Below are 17,720 nucleotides of genomic sequence, written 5' to 3' on the forward strand. Positions count from 1 at the left end.
CTCTACGCATGCGCAGCGGCTGTCTTTGCCAGTCTTGTGGCGCCCCGAGGCAGGTGATCGCGGGCAGTGGCGGTTGGGCTCAGCAGGGTTTGAAGGAACCGAGCTGGGCTCTGGAACAACATGTTCTGGTGCCCTGGGCAGGGCCCTCGCTGTTATCTTACAGAAAGGCAGCGGGTGTTGTAGCAAATGAACCAAAAAGTAACATCACGGTCAATATGGTGCCATGGTTCACACACGGGTCAGCTTTAATTGTCATGAAACATTATCCCTGGTCTGATTCACGGATTTTGTTGGTTGTTCTCACCTGCTGCTCGGTTGTGCATTAGTGTGCTCTCTCGTGCTTTTTGTACACAAAGAAAAACACTACATTATCATCAACCTTCTTATGTTCCTTCTGGAGCTACAACTCCCCCTGAAGTCAATGGGGACGTGAGCCAGAGCTGTAAGGAGTGTGGGATTAATATGCCACACTTGGATCTGAGATGAAGAAGTTGTTAAGGTAAAACATGTTAATTTTACTCAACATATGGGGGAAATAAATTCAATGTTACCACCTAAGAAAATTATTCAGTAGGAGAACAAATTAGGTGCAGGCATCTCAGATTGTACCACACAAAATATAAAGGGTTTATTTATTTTTTAATGAAGCATGCTTTTCATAATACTCTAACAACAGTATTTTCAATTTTTTTGTATTTCTTCCCTTTATACAGTATGGGCTTGATCCTGCAGTCCTTATATGAACAGTCTCATCAATCAGGACGAGATTTAGGATTAATGCTGAGCGGCTCCTGAGTCCCTATTAAGGCCTTGCTCCTCAGGCTACAGGTTTAAAAACGTTGTTGTTTGTTTTTTGGTTATTTTTAAATAAATATTCAGGAGAACAGCTCTTCTCCTCCCCTTGGAACTAAATTGTTGGGCCTGACCTACCTTATAGGCAGAGCAGCTAAGCTTTGCACAGCTTCAGGTTTGACATTTCATACATAGGCAAAGTTTGACTTACATATTTGGGGGTGGGGCAGCTCCAGTCAAGCCAGTGTGGTCATTCATGAGGGGGCAGCTTCCACGCCTGCCCAAGGCTTGCAGTTTGGGGGGTAACGCTCCCCCCTCTCCCCAGACTGCACCCATGATTTCACACTAGTCCAGCAGTTCTCAAACTTCACTGCATCATGACTGCTTCTGACAACAAAAATTACTACATGACCCCAAGAGGGGGGACCGAAGACTGAGCCCGCCTGAGTCCTGCCACCCTTGGGGGCGGAGGAGGGCGGCGGACAAAGCTGAAGCCCAAGGGTTTCTGCCCCCGAGGGTGGGGGGGAAGGAGGAAAGGCAAGTAATCTGGGTGGTGGGGCTCGGGCTTTAGCCCTGGGCCACCAGCCTTGGCAACCCCATTAAAATGGGGTCATAACCCACTTTGAGGTCCTGACCCACAGTTTGAGAACCCTTGCACCTAGTGTGAACAAGTCTGTATTTCCCCCCACGTTCCACACATACACAGTCAAACCAGGAACGTATGTGCCCCCACTCTAGCCCTCAGAAGCAGTGGGAGGGCAAAGGAGAGCCAAGGAGACTGAAGTGAACCTAGGGTGGTCTGAGGGGGTAGGAGTGTCAGGAGATTTTGAAGCAGAGTCCTCTACTGTTCTCCTGTTTCTCATTAGCTCTCCCTGTCCCCTTCTGAATTCCAACCTATGCCAATGCCCCAACCATTCAGGTCCTTGTGCTGTACCCTAACCCTGCCTTCACTCTCCCATAACCTGTCCCCCATTCTCTGCCCCTCCCTGTTCTTTCCAGCAGGATACCAAATGTAGTCAGCCAGTCGACTCCTCCCCACCACCCAGATACCCCATGCTAAGCTTGGAGACCTGCAATTCTTTTGCCACAGCAGCACCCTGGTGGCAAAGAGGAGATCCTTTGAGGGCAGAGGGGATTTCCTGCAGCCCTGCCTGATGTGGGACATTCCAGCAGAGATGGAGGAAGAGGCATGTATATATTGAAAAGGGGAGGGGAAGTGAGAGAGAGAACATGTGGCTGCCGTGTAAAATGTCCCTTTAACATCTAATAGAATTTCACACCTATATCTCCAGTTACCGTAATGCAACTTTCTAGTCACTGTGACAGCTTGCAGTCCATATTAGAATTACACCTTGTTCCACAGGGTGATATTATAGACACAGTAATCATTTTAACAACATATTACAGTTTTTACTGAGGCAAACATCTCATTGAAGGGAGTATAGCCTGAACAAAACTTCAGGATCAGGCCCCTTATAGCTTTCATTTTATTTCCAATCAAGAAGAGAGACTTCTCAATGCAAGGCTGGCATTCTACAGCGAGAGGTAGCATGGACTGGTGCCTAAGGTACTGGACTAGAATGCAGGGTGACATTCTGGCCTCATTCACTGGAGTCAGGATTTCATCTTGGGATTCTACTTCCTGCTCCACTACAGACTTCCTACGTGACCTTGGCAAGTCACTTCACCTGCCAGTGCTTCTTTCCCCTCTTATACCATAGGTGTCTCGTCTATTTACATTGTAAGCTCTTCAGGCCAGAGAACATTTCCGACTATGAGTCTGTACAGTGCCTAGCGTAATGGAGCCCCCGTCTCCACTGGGGTCTCTAGGCGCTACTGCAATACAAATAAGGCATTGATTTTTGTTAAAGCTATCTACATTCATAAGAGAGAAAGCAGTTACCACTTGAAATATAAGCTAAGTTTATTGATACAGAAGTAAAATTCACTGTGCTTTACAATACAGCATGAGTGGCCTTTTGTCCAGGGACACAGATATCAGTACTCTATCCAGTAGAGTGTTTAGATGCTCCTTTACACATCTCTCTTTAGGCTTAAGTCAAATCCTATGTTATACGTACCCGCTAATAAATAACAAAGCAGCGTTGATCTGAAACAGCATGTTAGAAATCATTTTTTATTAAGCACCAGCTTAACAGCATTTGCGTACAGTACTCAAATGGCTTTTTGTTCCATCCTCCCCCGCAGACTGACCGCTTTTCCTCATAAGCACTTATTCTTCTTGGTATAAAATGTAAATGAAACAAAGGCAAAATATTGTATACATCTTGCTGCAAAATGCTTAACATTGTGACTGTATCTCATTGCCTCTTCATTGCCCAGGTCCTGACAGACTCTTATTCATGAACTGCCTCTTCACGAAGCAGGTCCACCACTAAGGGAAAGAAATACAGTGGGATCAGAAGATATACTGTAGCAATTTCCAGGTAAGAAGTTTGAGGCAAAACAAAATAGGATTTAAAACGAACTCAGATGTAATGGACCTGATCCTGCATTAGTTGCACATCCAATTTTCTCCACTGGCTTCGACTGGAGTTTTAGGTGTGCAAGAAAGGCAGAATTAGACCCAAAGTGTGGATTAAGTCAACACATTGTAGTATAGGGTTGCAGTACCAGACACATAGTTAAGGCCGAGGTGATCATTTCGATCTAAGCCTTTACTTTCCATTGCTTATAAAAAAAAGCGGATTAAGAGTCTCATTCTTAATCTCAGTCCAACTTTTTTTACAAAAAATTTAAGAAGTCATTTCAGTCACTTCTGAATTAAGTGAACATAAAAAAAAAACCCACACAAGATTTACTTTAAAAATGTATTCTCTTGAACTTGACTCAAAAGCAGATGCAGTCAAGACTGTGGATATGGCATGTGGCTGAGTCCTCAGTGACTTGTAGGCAGTAATTCTGAAAAATAAATTGGCTTGATAATTGTAAAGTTACTCTTGCTTATGTGCAAATGTCTGACTAGCCAGTCAGGAACTGATGGATCAATTAGCTATTTTTGCTGCTCATATCTGTAGCAAAGGGCTTTCCCACACAGGAGTGATCACATCAGACCTAACTTGAATGATGCTGAGTATCCTGAACACCTGCTGAATTCAATGCAAGGAATTGAAGGTTTTCAGCTCCCAGGAGGTGCTCACCACTTCACAGGATTGGACCAAGTGGGGACTGTTACAGCCCTGCTCTTTAACAGGATGCCTCTACCTATGCAGCCTAAATTGGCATTTGCTTCCGTATCACATTACAAATCTTTGTCTTAATTGTTTTTCACTATTCCTCTAGCCCCTTAAGTCTCAGGATTCTTGCTTGACAGGTTCTCCCCCATCTCTCCCTGTTGTTTTTCCTTTTCCCTCTTGTTGCTCTACTGCATTCCCTCCCACAGTCGAGCATTCTGTAACTATCCTTTCAACTCCTCGGTCTACACCTGACACACCTTTTAAATAGCAAACCAAGCCAAGTTTGACTTGATTTTTTTACGTTATTTCTGGGGTTAACATTTTGAAGAAGGAGCATGCCTCAGGCGTCCACCAGTCAGAAAAGAAAGACAGCCTGTAATTGGGATAAATAATCACCCAGTCATTGAGAACGGCATCTTACCTTGCTAGGCTTGTCACTTTGGGGATCGAACACCTTTTCACAAAGCCTAAGACCGGTTTCTTGTCTCAACTGTTGCAAGTAGGCCCTCATCACCTCTAAAACAGAGCATATACCAATACAGGGTTAGAACCAGGTCAGATTCTATCCAGCCAACTGCCTCATTGTGTGACCTTAGGCAAATCACTTAGGGTGGGATCCACAAGGGTACTTAGGTGTTGCAACACTTAGGCATCGCAGCGCTCACTTTCAGGTGCCTAGGCTGCAACACTACAATCCATAAAGCCTGCATTAGGTGCCTAGGTTCCTATACAATGAATGGTCAGAGAAAGGAGTCTTAACAAATGTGATCCACAACAGCCACCATGCTAGGCAGGGAGCCATCTAAGCTAGCCAGTTGAAGATACTGACCTGAAAGGTGTGTGCTAAACCCTGCCTCTCTCTCAGGTGCCTAAGTCTGGGATGCAGGGTAGTACCTAGGTCTGCTAGCGATCCCAGTGGAAGATAGGCGCTTGGTCACCTATGCTGCAGGGAGTACCCAAAACAAGACAACCAGGCGGGTGGCAGAAATTTCCCCTATAATTTTTAGCCTAGTGGTTAGAACGCTCATCTGAAAGGTGGCAGGTCCCTGTTCAAATTCCTTCTCTCCCTCCGAAAGAGGAGAGACTTCAACCACATCCTGGGTGAGTACCCTACCCGCTAGGCCAGGGGTCGGCAACCTTTCGGAAGTGGTGTGCCGAGTCTTCATTTATTCACTCTAATTTAAGGTTTTGCGTGCCAGTAATACATTTGAACATTTTTAGAAGGCCTCTTTCTATAAGTCTATAATATATAACTAAACTATTATTGTATGTAAAATAAATAAGGTTTTTAAAATGTTTAAGAAGCTTCATTTAAAACTAAATTAAAATGCAGAGCCCCCCAGACCAGTGGCCAGGACCCAGGCAGTGTGAGTGCCACTGAAAATCAGCTTGCGTGCCGCCTTCGGCACACGTGCCATAGGTTGCCTACCCCTGCACTAGGCCAAAGGTTATAAGGGAGGTCTTCCTTCTCCCTCCCCCAACCTCAGCTATTTTGTGTGAACTCGTGTGGGGGGCCTGATCTGGTAGTGATGCTCACAGGCTGCCTACCAGATGGGACCCCCATATCAGACACAGGCAGCCAAACGCCTATCTTTCCCTATTGGTGAATCGCTCTGGGGCTGTGACATCCGGATGCCTATTATGAGGCAGTAGTGCGTATGGCTGGAGAAAAAGAAAAAAACCCACTTAGGGCAGGTCTACACTTAAAACGCTGCAGTGGCACAGCTGTACCGCTTCAGTGAAGATGCTACTACACCGATGGAATTGCTTCTCCCAACTGCGTAGGAGGTGGTAGCTATGTCGATGAGAGGCGGTGAACATAGTGCTTTCTACACCTGGGGTTAGGTCGATATAACTGTTGCTCAGGAGTGTGGATTTTTCACACCCCTGAGCAACATAGTTATACTGACGCAAGCTGCTAGAGCAGACGTAGCCTTAGGTGCTGAGTTTAGGGACCTACAAGGCTCGGTGGCAGCCGAAACTCATATCGGTATTCTAGGAAAACATCTGTCTTCAAAAGTCAACACAATAGTATGATTGCACCTGGCTTTTCTGTTGTTAGTAAGTTTCCATTATAATTTTAATTTAAGGTCAGGTATGAGATCTCTGTAAGCGTTTCCTTAGCTATAATCTGAACGCTACCAGTTATTGCTCTTCTGCTTTGCTTAGCTGTGTTAGAATCAAAAGGCACAGAAAGGAGCATTGTGGATTTCCACATTTATAGTCATTCACTGACTGCAAGAGTAAATTTGCTCAATTTACAAGTGAAAAAAGTAACTCAACCAGGGATCTTTTTGGTTCATGCATTAGCAGTAAAGATTTTACAGGTTATGTCCAGCCTGCAAATACACCTCTGCATGTCTATGGTCTTCTGTGGGATTGTCCAAGCATAAGAGTGACAAGGTGGGTGAAGTAATATCTTTTATTGGACCAACTTCTGTTGGTGAGAGAGACAAGCTTTCAAGATTACCCAGACCTGAAGAAAAGTTCTCTAAGTTTGAAAGCTTGTCTCTCTCACAAAAAGGCTAAAAGATATTACCTCACCCATCATGTTGCTCTAATATCCTGGGACCAACATGGCTACAACAACATTGCATACAAGCATAAGAGCAGAATTTGGCCCTATAAATGGAACTAAGCTAGCTATTCAGTAAACAGAGCTAGAATAGGGTCCAGCTCCCTCCCTCTTTGCTATTAAAAGTGAAAAGTAGGCACAACCTATTTTTGTTCCTAAAGTCAGCAGATTTGAATCCAGGTACACACAGGAGGCAGAACCATCAATTAAGAAGGTATTGTTTTACAGAGTCATTTTTCTGGCTTTAGCCACAGAATTAATCCAGGCTGTGCACTGCAGGCCAAAGCATGGCTTTAAGAAACACATGGCTACTTTTATTCTTACCATCCTCCTGTTTGTTGCCAGGTTTGGCATAGAGGGCATTGAGTGGAAAGCCAGGCTCTCCGGGGATTGGGAAGTTAGTGATTCCTAACGTGTACATTTCCTTCTCTCCTTGGCCTTTCGAATTACACTGGAAGAACCAAACAAGAGAGATCATTCACAAAACAAAAACAAAACACACACACAAGCTGGTGCAGCTGAAATGTTATATTGATACATATCAGGGCTTCCCTGAGGAGAAAGTACTGAAGAGTCCTTATGTAACTATCTAATTAAATGAGAAAGGTTTTTATAGAGTACAGAGCCCCTGTACACTTGCTTCTACCTAAGAGGCTTTCTGGAATATCTGTGGCTCTGGCAGCTGGGATTGATGATTGGTCTAATACCTGTACCACGCCTACTCCTGGCGGAATTCTGCAGAACTGCGCATGCACAGAATTCTTGTCCCTCGCAGATTTCTTTGCTTCCCTGCAGAAAAATTATTTTCTGACTGGGAAGCAAAGGGAAGCCACAAAGGCAGTCATGCAACCCTCCCCAGCAGTATGTTTTGGGTGACCAGGGCAGCCAGCAGAGAGGTAAATCACTGTGGGGCAGGGGGCGGGACTGGGGAAGACCCAGCTGGTGGCTCCTACCCTGTGCCAGGCACAGCTGCTAATCCCAGTTGGGCTGGGGAGGACAGGACTTCCTCTTCCCCTGCACGGCAACCAGGAGTGAGTCAAACCCACCCCCAGATTTCTCCCCAGGCTACAGGAAGCTCTGCAAACTCCCCACCCATCGCTCCTCAGCTACAGGGGGAGGGATCACTGTATGGGGAGCTGCTTCCCCATCTGCCCAACCCCCTCATACCCAGACCCTTCTGCTGAGCCTCAGACACCCAAAACCTCCCCACCCCGCCAAGCCCCACTACCCTTGCACCTGGACCACCCTGACAAGCCATCCGCACCCAGAGCCACACTCCACTGAGCCCCAACCAGCTGCACCTGGATCCCCACCCCACTGAGCCCCACCCCCCATTTGGATCCCCCTCTGAACCTCCCACACCCAGACCCCCCTGCCAAGCTCTACCCCCACACACACCCATACCCTGCCCCACTGAGCCCCAACCACCTTCACCTGGACCCCCCTGCAGAGTCCCATTACTGTTACAGCCAGAACCTTCCCAACAAGCCCCTATGCATCCTGATCACCTCCTGCACCCAGACTGCCCCACACAGAACCCTCTCAACCCACAAATGGATGCCCCCACACTAGGCCCCTCCACACTTAGATCCTGCTGGGCTGAGCCTGCCTGCCCACACCTGGTATGGAGGGGCAGGGCCCTGGGGTGTTTTGGGGGCAGGCTTGGTCCTTGCGTTGTGTCAGGGTTGGGTGCAGCCTCACTACTGAGCCATGTCCTGGGGCGGGAGGGAGCTGCAGAGAGATCTCCCACCTCTGTGCAGCTGGTGGCCTGTGCTCCCCAGTGCCATGCTGGAGCCTCCACATTTATTTGACAAATAAAATTTGCAAAATTTTAAAATACTGTGTGCAGAATTTTTAAGAATGCCCTCAGGAATAAACCCCTAGTGTGGCCACAGTTATACTGGGATAAAGGTGCCTTATACCATATAGCTTATTTCCCTTCCTGTATCGGACCAGCTATACTGGAGTAAGCACCTTTATACCAGTATACCTGGGTTCACACTTGGGGGGTTGAACCCCTTTAGCTGTAGTAGTATAGTTAAAACAGTACAACTTTTGTGCATAGACAAGCCTTAAAATGTAATAAAGTGGCCAAATTCTTCTTCAGATGTGAATGCACAACCCCCACCAGCTTCAATGGTATTGTGCACAGATACAATCAAAGGCCAAATGGGACACGCAGTAGGAAGAGAAAGTTAGAGCCGAGAGATTTAGGCAAGGGAAAGATTACAGTGAACTTGAATTGGGTGCTTTCAGATTTGAGGAGTGCGTGGGGAGCAGATGATGGAAAATCTGGTAGAGGCTGATGACTAACAGTGATATTTGGATAGGTGGGGAGGGACAGAAGGAGGCAAGAAGCAGAGAGGCTAGAAAGATGAAGATTATACAGTACTTGATGCTGCCTTTCATCCTGGCTACAACCTGCCGGAAAAAGGGGACGAGGAAATAATTTAAAAAAAATGAAATAAAGATTTACAATGGAAATGCTGACAGGAGCTAAAACCATGGCAGTGCTGGCAGGACCTGCTAAAAACATACTGTCCACGTGAGAATATTACAGACCCAAGAATTATCAACATTACTGGAGGATGGAGAGCCAGGGAACAATAAGAGGAGCACAGCACTGGGTGTCAGGAATTCCTGCCACTCACTCACTATGGCCTTGGGCACATCACTTACCCCCATCAGAAATAGGGTGTGAGGGCCCATGTTGTACAGTGCTTTGAAGCATTACATTCTAAACAACAGCATTTTTACCTATCTGGGTTTCCACACTGCATTGGCAAATCAGCAGAACTGGCACATTTTTGTTGCCATTTATTGTATTTTCTTCCTTCAGCTTAAATTCAACTCCATTTTATTACCTTTTGCAGCTTTTTTAAGCATTCGGAAATGTAGAGAGTTATGTAGATCAACGTTCTGTCAGCCTCATTCTGCAAAATAAAAGGAAGCAGAAGCCACAGCCATTTGTCAGCAGCTGTAAAAACGATCACATGTTCAGCCTATGGCCTCTCACAAAAGAGAGGCATTGACAGCACAGGAGACACATTTACCTTACTTAAAAATAGTTTTAACTAGGAAAAAAACGGTTTCCTTCGTTATATACTACATACAAAATATACAAATTCTCAGAAACTTTAAGCTTATTGCAGTGAAGTAGTTCTAACATTTCAACAGGGTACCACACTCCAATATCTTAAATCATCATTTCTTACCTTAATTTCATAATTCTTGAAGAAGACATTTGCTTTGAAGTAGTAGATGGCTTCATCTATAATATCTGTGTCCTTTGCTAGCAAGAAAGGTAGGAAACGTGAAAATTAGGCAGCACTTAAAGATAACATCACTAGCCATTAAAGTTGGAAACAGATGAGCAATATTTGCTGAGACCTACATCAAATAATATCATTATCTTTCATTTCACTCATTTGCAAAAACAATCATTCTTACAAAAAACAAAGCCCCAGTGGTTTCGTGCCACTTCCCAGCAAAGATTTAATAGGAAAGTAAGTGCTGTGGTAATATCCCGCATGACCATGGCCTCATTACTTGCACACAGCATCACGTACTACAGGACACTTACTGTAAGATGATGTATCAATGAATTTAAGGTATAAAATTGTCAAAATAAATTTTACGGTCAAGCAGCTTTGATATTTTAGAAATCCTAATTGCTCACTCCATTATGGGCAATAATCCAGTAATTCTCAATAGGGCTCCCGTCATTAGTGGGAAATAATGAGGGTTCTGTTGTCGTTAAAATGCCTTTTGAGACCAGTTCTTGAAAAACAAACAAAAAACTTCACTTTCCTCTTTAAAAATGCACAGAGCAAATGATCTCATAACATTACATTCAGCAGGCTCTGGGTTTCCGTAATAGAGCTGTAGAATCATCTGAATCGAGATGTTTTCCCATTTCAAATTCAAATGTTGTAATGCTGCCAAGTGGTCATGAAACATTGTGAAAGACTTCACAGGAGGGAAAATATTGAAGCAGTAGCCAGTTATTATAACAGGCTCTAGGTAATGCCCCACCACCATTTAAAAACTACTGAAACCCGAAACCCACAACCCACAGTTCTGAATCTTGATGGCTGCATGATGCAGCAGGAACTAGCCTGTAAAATACTGAATTTAGGCTTAATTAAAAAAAAAAAAAAAACCACACCCACCCACCCACACCAAAAACAAGAGAATTATGGAATATATGTAAAACTACAACCGGGTCTCCTTAGTGCTTATAAGCTTATGCACTCTGGAGGCATTAAAGAGAAAACAAATCAAATGTGTTCACCATTGAAGATACCACATTATTATTATTATGGTAGCGCACCTGGAAGCCCCAGTCAAGATCAGGGCAAATGTTTGATCACATCACACTGTTCACTCTGCTTACGTGTTACACCCCTTTCCCCTGCCCTTCATCTGTCCTGTCTGTGCAAGCTCTTGGGACTGTGGATTTGGTGTTTGTGTCTAGCACTAAGGCACCCTGATCTTGGCTGGTCCCTAAACACTACTGTAATAAACATGATTCCACTAGATGCTGTGTAAATGCACATGAAAATATGGTCCCTGATTCAAAGAGTTTACATGCTAAGATCCCAATCCCACCATTGGGTCTGTGCAGGCAGACCTTTGCACCTGTTGGGAGGCCAATTAAAATCAATGGGGCTCCACATGCATGCATGTGGATACAATTACAGGACTGGTGTCTTTGAGTGCAAGTGACATATGAAGACCCAAGATGATAAAATGCCTACCAGAAGCAAGGGCTAGAGACAGAATACTATTTGGAGCTGAATAAAGCTCCAGAGGCACGAGGAGGGAAAACCAAGTTGGAGTGGAAAAAAAAAAATTCAGAAGCAATAAAACTACAAATAATTTTGTACAAGAGTTACAGAAAGGGGAGAATTTCACAAGACAGTATTGAGTAGAGTTTGGAATCAGCTTAACAGTGTTTTAAAACAGCAATTGAGAGGGACACATCATAAAAATTAGATCAGAGGATTCCTCTTCCTAAAGAGGCACTCAGGGGCTTGGATGGGGAAGGGTAAATGTCTCAGATAAATGGCACAGCACAAGGAAAAAGCAAAGCCCAATGCAACAGCATCAACAACCACCTGAGAGCCATTTTCCTCCATCACTAGGAAGTACCCCCATTTCTAATCTGTCCCTTTTCTCCTCACTCTGAGAACTGGACACACAAAAACTATTCAAAAGTCTCAGTTATATAATGTTTATACAACAGTTCTCTAACCATCTCCAGATCACTGATGTGAAACATCCATCAAAGAGATGCCTAGTGCAGCATTTAAGATTGGCTTTGAATGGGCTGCAAAATAAATAAACAAACGTGAATATGGAAATAATGCTTTTAAAGAGTGTTGGGAACCTACTTTCCCTTGGAGCTGGTCCTTTGAATTGACTTCTAATGGGTAACAAAGCCATGTTCCCAATTAACTTGGTATCAGAGTCCATTAAAGTGGAGTGATAAGCCTGTAACAAAGAGGAAGGCTGACTGTGAGCGATAAAAAGAAAACAAGCATTTTTCTGCCCTGAAAGAATAAAGTTACACAAACTTCCCACACATCTCCTCCAAACGATGGATGCACAGTTTATCCAGTTAATAATGATCCAGCAACCATACCTTGTGTAAGTCCATTGCTATTTTCTCACCTAGCTAATTAGGCCTAAGTAACATTCTGGGGGAAAAAACTCTTATTATGGAACTGCCATAGGCATAGTCTCACCAGTGACAATAATGGTGAATGCTATAACATAGACTGGGTCCGTGGGTGTGTTTCATCACCATGTGGTCTAACTCAGAGCAGGTCTCAGTGACTTGGTGGTAAAAATGCTCATATCCTTCTCCATTTCCACTCCCAGCTTTAACAGTGGACACTTTCCCAAAAAATGCCAGTGCACACACCTTAAAAGTCATATTCTACTTTGGTGCATAAGCTTTTTCTTGACAATTGCAATACGAGCCAATGCTGTATAAAGGAGGCTTATTCCAAAATATACATGCACTTAGAATACATGTTTAAGATACTCTAAAGCCCCAGTGTTGGTGGGTTTTTTTGTTTCTTTGTTGTGTTTTTTTTTTTAAATATTTTAATATAAAAATAATTTTCACTTATAATTCCCCTAGTTTATCAAACAAGGAAATATTCTTAATTTTTTAAAGAGTCTTAGTGACTGGAAAAGCTCACCTGGTCCCTAAGTTTTGTAGTGGACTGGGGGGGTGGGGTCTTGAGTGAGGGCAATGATCATATATTTCTACTCTATTTCATTATGATGCTAAGTGATGCAGGACAACAGTGCCTTTCAGCCTTAGGAACGCTGTGTAAAGAAAGTTACACAAGCTAAACTGGGATGAAGTTGCAATCTAAAGGCCCCAATCATGCTACTGGCTCTCTGAGCACAGAAGACCCCTTCATCTGCACAGAGACCCACTTAAATCAACAAGAGTCTGCCCACCCAATCTAATTGTAAAATCACAGCCAAGTGATTTGGCATCCACAAGCCTATAAGAAGCAAAATCCTTTGCAGGAGACATTGACTATTATTAGTGCTGTGGGGTTTTCACTGTCGCTGACTATTGCCATAAAAGGAAGTTCCCCTTTTTTCTGTAGAAGTGACACTTCCCACAGCAGCAGCTACAGTTTCACTCAGCTTCTTCCTATTTCTACACAGGGAAAAAAACCCAGATATATTGTTATATTTAATAACCTACCCGATTCCTTTAAACTCCACTCCACTGCTGGGCTGCAGATTGCGAAGGGAGAAGACGCAAAGAGGCCCAATTTATCACCCCGGGGCCTAGCATCCCCATAGCACTTTCCTGCCCTTCCCTGGCTAGCAGCAACCCAGAGCCGCTGCCTGTTCTCACAGGGCAGCAGGATACAACACAAGCAAACACCAGAAGCGGGTGCATTGTAGAACTGCACGCGGCTCTTTCCCTTACCGGCATTTTTGGTGGCGACAGTTCAGTTTCACAGGAGACAGAGCAGGAAGCCGCTTGAGCCAGCAATGCAGGGCTTGCAAAAGAGCCAGCCCTTCCTGTCCCACCCAAGGCTGCTGCAAGCAGGAAGTGATTGTGCGGAGGAGCTGGCCAGCAGGGGGAGTCAGAGCACTAAGAAGACACCCGCAGCTGAGCCTTGGAGGGTAGAGGCAGTGTGTGTGCCTACACACACCTAGGCGAGGATGCTTTTAACTGAGACCAATTTTGCCCTGCAGTCACCATCAGAACGTTGTGTCACACACATTTCCATCTGCTGGCCTGGCAAGTCAAAATTAGCCTGTAAAATCATCTTAAGTTCACAGTGGCTCAGCTTCTGGAAGGGGCTCTGGCAAGATTTTCACTTTCTAAATGCAATGGACCAAATTCTTCCCTGATGTAACATCACTGAAATTAACAGGCTTCAGAGCCCTGATCTCTGCTTGCACCACTCCAGATGGATTTGTTATTGCCAGGGGCCTGCATGCCTGGGTGTGAACTGAACCCACAACATTGCAGAGAGAGAGATTCAAAGGGGGCAGCTTCACCAGTGCAAAGCACAGCTCTCCTTGCCTCCACTAAGGTTTGCACTGTGCAGCTAAGTTGGTTGCTGGCTGCTGATTGCTGAATTCAAAGTATAGACAAGGTCTGTGGCCCCAGTCCTGCATCAGCTGCACATAGAAACAAAAAGTCCCCCCCCCAAAATCATGAGATTGACTCAAAAGTCATTAATTTTTTTAAATAACATTTAGTGCTTTTGTTTTCCTGCTGGGTTTCAGGCTCAGAAGGTTCGGCTTTTCTCCACAATCATGATGGATAGAAACGTACTTTTAAAAAAATTGAAGTTGGGATTTTTTATAATCACTTAACTCCAGGAGCTGGGGTTTTAAGAAAAACACCAAGTATCGTGAGACTCGTGTTAAAACCATGAGAGCTGGCACCACTCTGGACAAAAAGGCCCACTTGTGAGAATCCCAGTGCCAGATCAGGGCCTAGATCCCTGCCTGAATGTTTAATTTTTTTTCTAATAAAAACCCAGAGGGGAAAGCTGCATCAAGGGCACTTTCTCTTTTACTTAATATGAGAACAAATGTGTTCTTTTAAGACATTATTCATTTAAAACCAATGCAGAAATGGCACATCTTCGGGGTATTGTTCGAGACCAGGTTTTGTAGAAACCATTTCAATTTTCTGGAAATGTTTTGTTTCCCTGCTTTTATTTATTCCTGTTTGGACCACTCTGTGTAATCCTTAACCAGCCACCAACCACTACCTAGATTTGTTTTCTTTTTTAAGTTAATTCTCCCCTCTCCCTGCAATGATGCCACCCCCACAGAAGACTTGAGGGGGCTGCACTCTCCCCCAGACACACAGGATTTGCTCCTCAGATTCACCCCACCATTACCAGATTTGTCCTCCTTTGGATTCTCCTTGCAAGCCTGCTCTTGCTATCACCAGATTAGACAGATTCCTTGTTTGAAAGCAGAGGTCAGATCAACAACCAGATAAATGTATGGCTTTGTTTTACCAAACTGAGAACAACCCCACAGATTGAGAGTAAATTATACCTGCGGATGTAAAAAAACAAAACAAAAATGAGAAACTATGCTCAGCCAGTATTATACACTCAGGCTTACGTAGTTCAAATATTCACAGGCCTCACAGCTGCTCAGCTTTAAGTGTCAAACCCATTTCTTTTATTTAGCTTTTCCATAATGAGGTATTCTCACACACAAACACATATAAACTAATCAAGATACTTCTATAGATTGGGAAGGGAGACATTGTTTTCTCTCTATTTAAATAAATGAGTGATGCCCTGATATTATGGTGATAGGGACCATTATCAGTGCCTAGATCATAGAATATCAGAGTTGGAAGGGACCTCAGCAGGTCATCTAGTCTAACTCCCGGCTCAAAGCAGGACCAATCCCCAGACCCCTAAATGTCCCCCTCAAGGATTGAACTCACAAGGCTGGGTTTGAGCAGGCCAATGCTCAAACCACTGAGCTCTCTCTCCAATGTTAGGCATTTATTTAATTAATGCAAAGCTCTATTAGAAAGTATTTGGGCTTAATTGAATCAAGCTTCCAGGGAGACATACATCTCAGTGGGTTAGAAATTCTGTGCATCAACATGTTTCTATAGGAAGGAGGGATAGCTCAGTGGTTTGAGTATTGGCCTACTAAACTCAGCCTTGTAAGCTCAGTCTTTGAGGGGGCCACTTAGAGAACTGGGGCAAAATCAGTACTTGAGCCTCCTAGTGAAGGCAGGGGGCTAGACTCAATTACCTTTCAGGGTCCCTTCCAGTTCCATAAGATAAGTACATCTCCATATATTTATTATTAGTAATATAAGTGCTATATTTCTCATCATGGAAAATATAGTAATTTAACACTTGTGTCAAACTGAGCACATCCATGACATGATCACTAGGTTCAAGAATAGGGATTTTAAATTCTATTGCAATCCTTTGAAAAGGCAAATTAAAAATACAGTCTTCAGCCAAAATATTTTTGTTGGTCCAGCTTTTAATATGATACAGATGAGTCTGGCATTTATTAAAAAAATAAATTTACTTCATGCCTCATTAAAAGTCTCTGCAAGCAATCTAGTTTCTTAAGATTAAAGGAAAGGGAGTTTATGGGGACTTTGTCAGGTGTTTACATGTGATCAGCAGACACACAGATTAATATAAATATGGTATTGTATTAGATGATCTAATTCTCTCTTTAGGAAACTGACAGAAAGCTCATCATTTGAACCATATAGAACTCCAGAAGTAGATATTGAGACAGTCACAAGATGTGATCCAAATACAATCCTAAATTAAAGCATTAAATAATTATTTCCATTAAGATGTCCATTTATTTTTAAGTATTTGTGATTAAAAATATATGATGTGCAATGCTAATAAATGGATCATTACAAAGAATATAATTTAGCAATGCTCACATATAAAAAGCTAACAAATATTTGATAAGCCTGTCAGTTAAATCCAAGAGTAGACTTGGCATGTATGACTTGCATACAATTAACACTTAGGGCCAAATCCTCCAAAGATACATGAGTAACTTTACTCATGAGCCATCAGTGGCACTGCTTCCCTAGCATGGAGTTACTCAAGGGTTTATATGCATACAGGGTTTTGTATCTGTACATAAGAACGGCCATACTGGGTTAGACCAAAGGTCCACCTAGCCCAGTATCTTGTCCACCAACAGTAGCCAATGCCAGGTGCCCCAGAGAGGGTGAACCTAACAGGTAATGATCAAGTGATCTCTCTCCTGCCATCCATCTCCACCCTCTGACAAACAGAGGCTAGGGACACCATTTCTTACCCATCCTGGCTAATACCCATTAACGGACTTAGGCACCAAAGGTTTTATTATATAAGTTTAACACAAGTACCATTGAAATATTAATTCTCTATGGAGATAAACATTAGACACAATACATAGTTGCCTTATTTGCTACCAAATTCTTGCCTGGACAGCATGCCCTCTGAAGTGATTATTGGTAGATAATATGGACAACCCTGTAGAACTCCTGGCAATTTTAATCTAATTTATAAATGCTTTTCTTTCTTAAGTGGGCATCACTGTGTTTAAGATTTTATCAGCAGAAAAGTTACTTTAAGTAGCACATGAGAGGATATTTTTTTTGGTCCTGTTCTTGGAATCTTAGCTGGGGTAGGGTGCCTGAAAGCACGTATCATTACACAGAGCCAAATCCTGCACCTCTTATTCAAGCAGTACTCCTACCAAAATCCATGAGAGTTTTGCCTCTAAAGACTCATTTGATCCTTAGTGCATTGAAATAAGATAGTAAAAGGAGCAATATATAATGAGTGCGCTCTGGTAACGTGTCACTGGTTGACAATATATATCAGTACAAGGGACAGCACATGTATTTTAAAAGAAAACCAGCAACTGAATTTTTAAAATGCCCTCTTGGAAGCATGAAAAATATGGGTGAAACCCTGTCTCTGTTGAAGTCAATAGCACAACCCCCAGTGACTTCAATAGTGTTAGGATTCCACTCACTCTTCTTTTATCAATTCTCCTTTTACAGTTGTCACACATCCAATTAATCTGAAATTAGCTGGTCTGCTTTTATTTATTTCCTTATTTATAACCAAATGAGTCAGATATGT

The 17,720-nt window shown here is 43.4% G+C and overlaps 1 protein-coding gene and 1 long non-coding RNA gene across 2 annotated transcripts; one reads left to right on the forward strand and one right to left on the reverse strand.

Annotated features, from left to right (window-relative positions):
• The first annotated feature begins 45 nt into the window (after positions 1-45).
• Positions 46-2,546, forward strand: LOC120386001. The gene is made up of 3 exons (XR_005589476.1): positions 46-499; positions 714-828; positions 1,795-2,546. It is a non-coding gene; the product is annotated as an uncharacterized LOC120386001 (long non-coding RNA).
• Positions 2,547-2,889: 343 nt separating this feature from the next.
• Positions 2,890-13,709, reverse strand: ARPC3 (actin related protein 2/3 complex subunit 3). Its single transcript, XM_039504692.1, has 7 exons — positions 13,532-13,709; positions 11,961-12,060; positions 9,780-9,856; positions 9,429-9,497; positions 6,889-7,015; positions 4,411-4,505; positions 2,890-3,187 (listed from the first exon to the last, which is right to left on the reverse strand). Exons 1-7 carry the CDS (start codon positions 13,535-13,537, stop codon positions 3,125-3,127), a joined length of 537 nt encoding a protein of 178 aa, XP_039360626.1. The 5' UTR covers positions 13,538-13,709; the 3' UTR covers positions 2,890-3,124.
• Positions 13,710-17,720: the final 4,011 nt, after the last annotated feature.

Source organism: Mauremys reevesii, linkage group 18 (genome assembly GCF_016161935.1).
Source record: "Mauremys reevesii isolate NIE-2019 linkage group 18, ASM1616193v1, whole genome shotgun sequence".
Lineage (NCBI taxonomy): Eukaryota > Metazoa > Chordata > Testudines > Geoemydidae > Mauremys > Mauremys reevesii.

Bases quoted from the DNA above. Each gene is read 5' to 3' on its own strand.
- ARPC3 (XM_039504692.1), bottom strand. The intron at 9,498-9,779 runs GTAAGAAATGAT...TTTATTTTGCAG, and splicing joins TCAAGAATTATGAAATTAAG to AATGAGGCTGACAGAACGTT. The intron at 3,188-4,410 runs GTAAGATGCCGT...TCTTTCCCTTAG, and splicing joins AAAGTGACAAGCCTAGCAAG to TGGTGGACCTGCTTCGTGAA.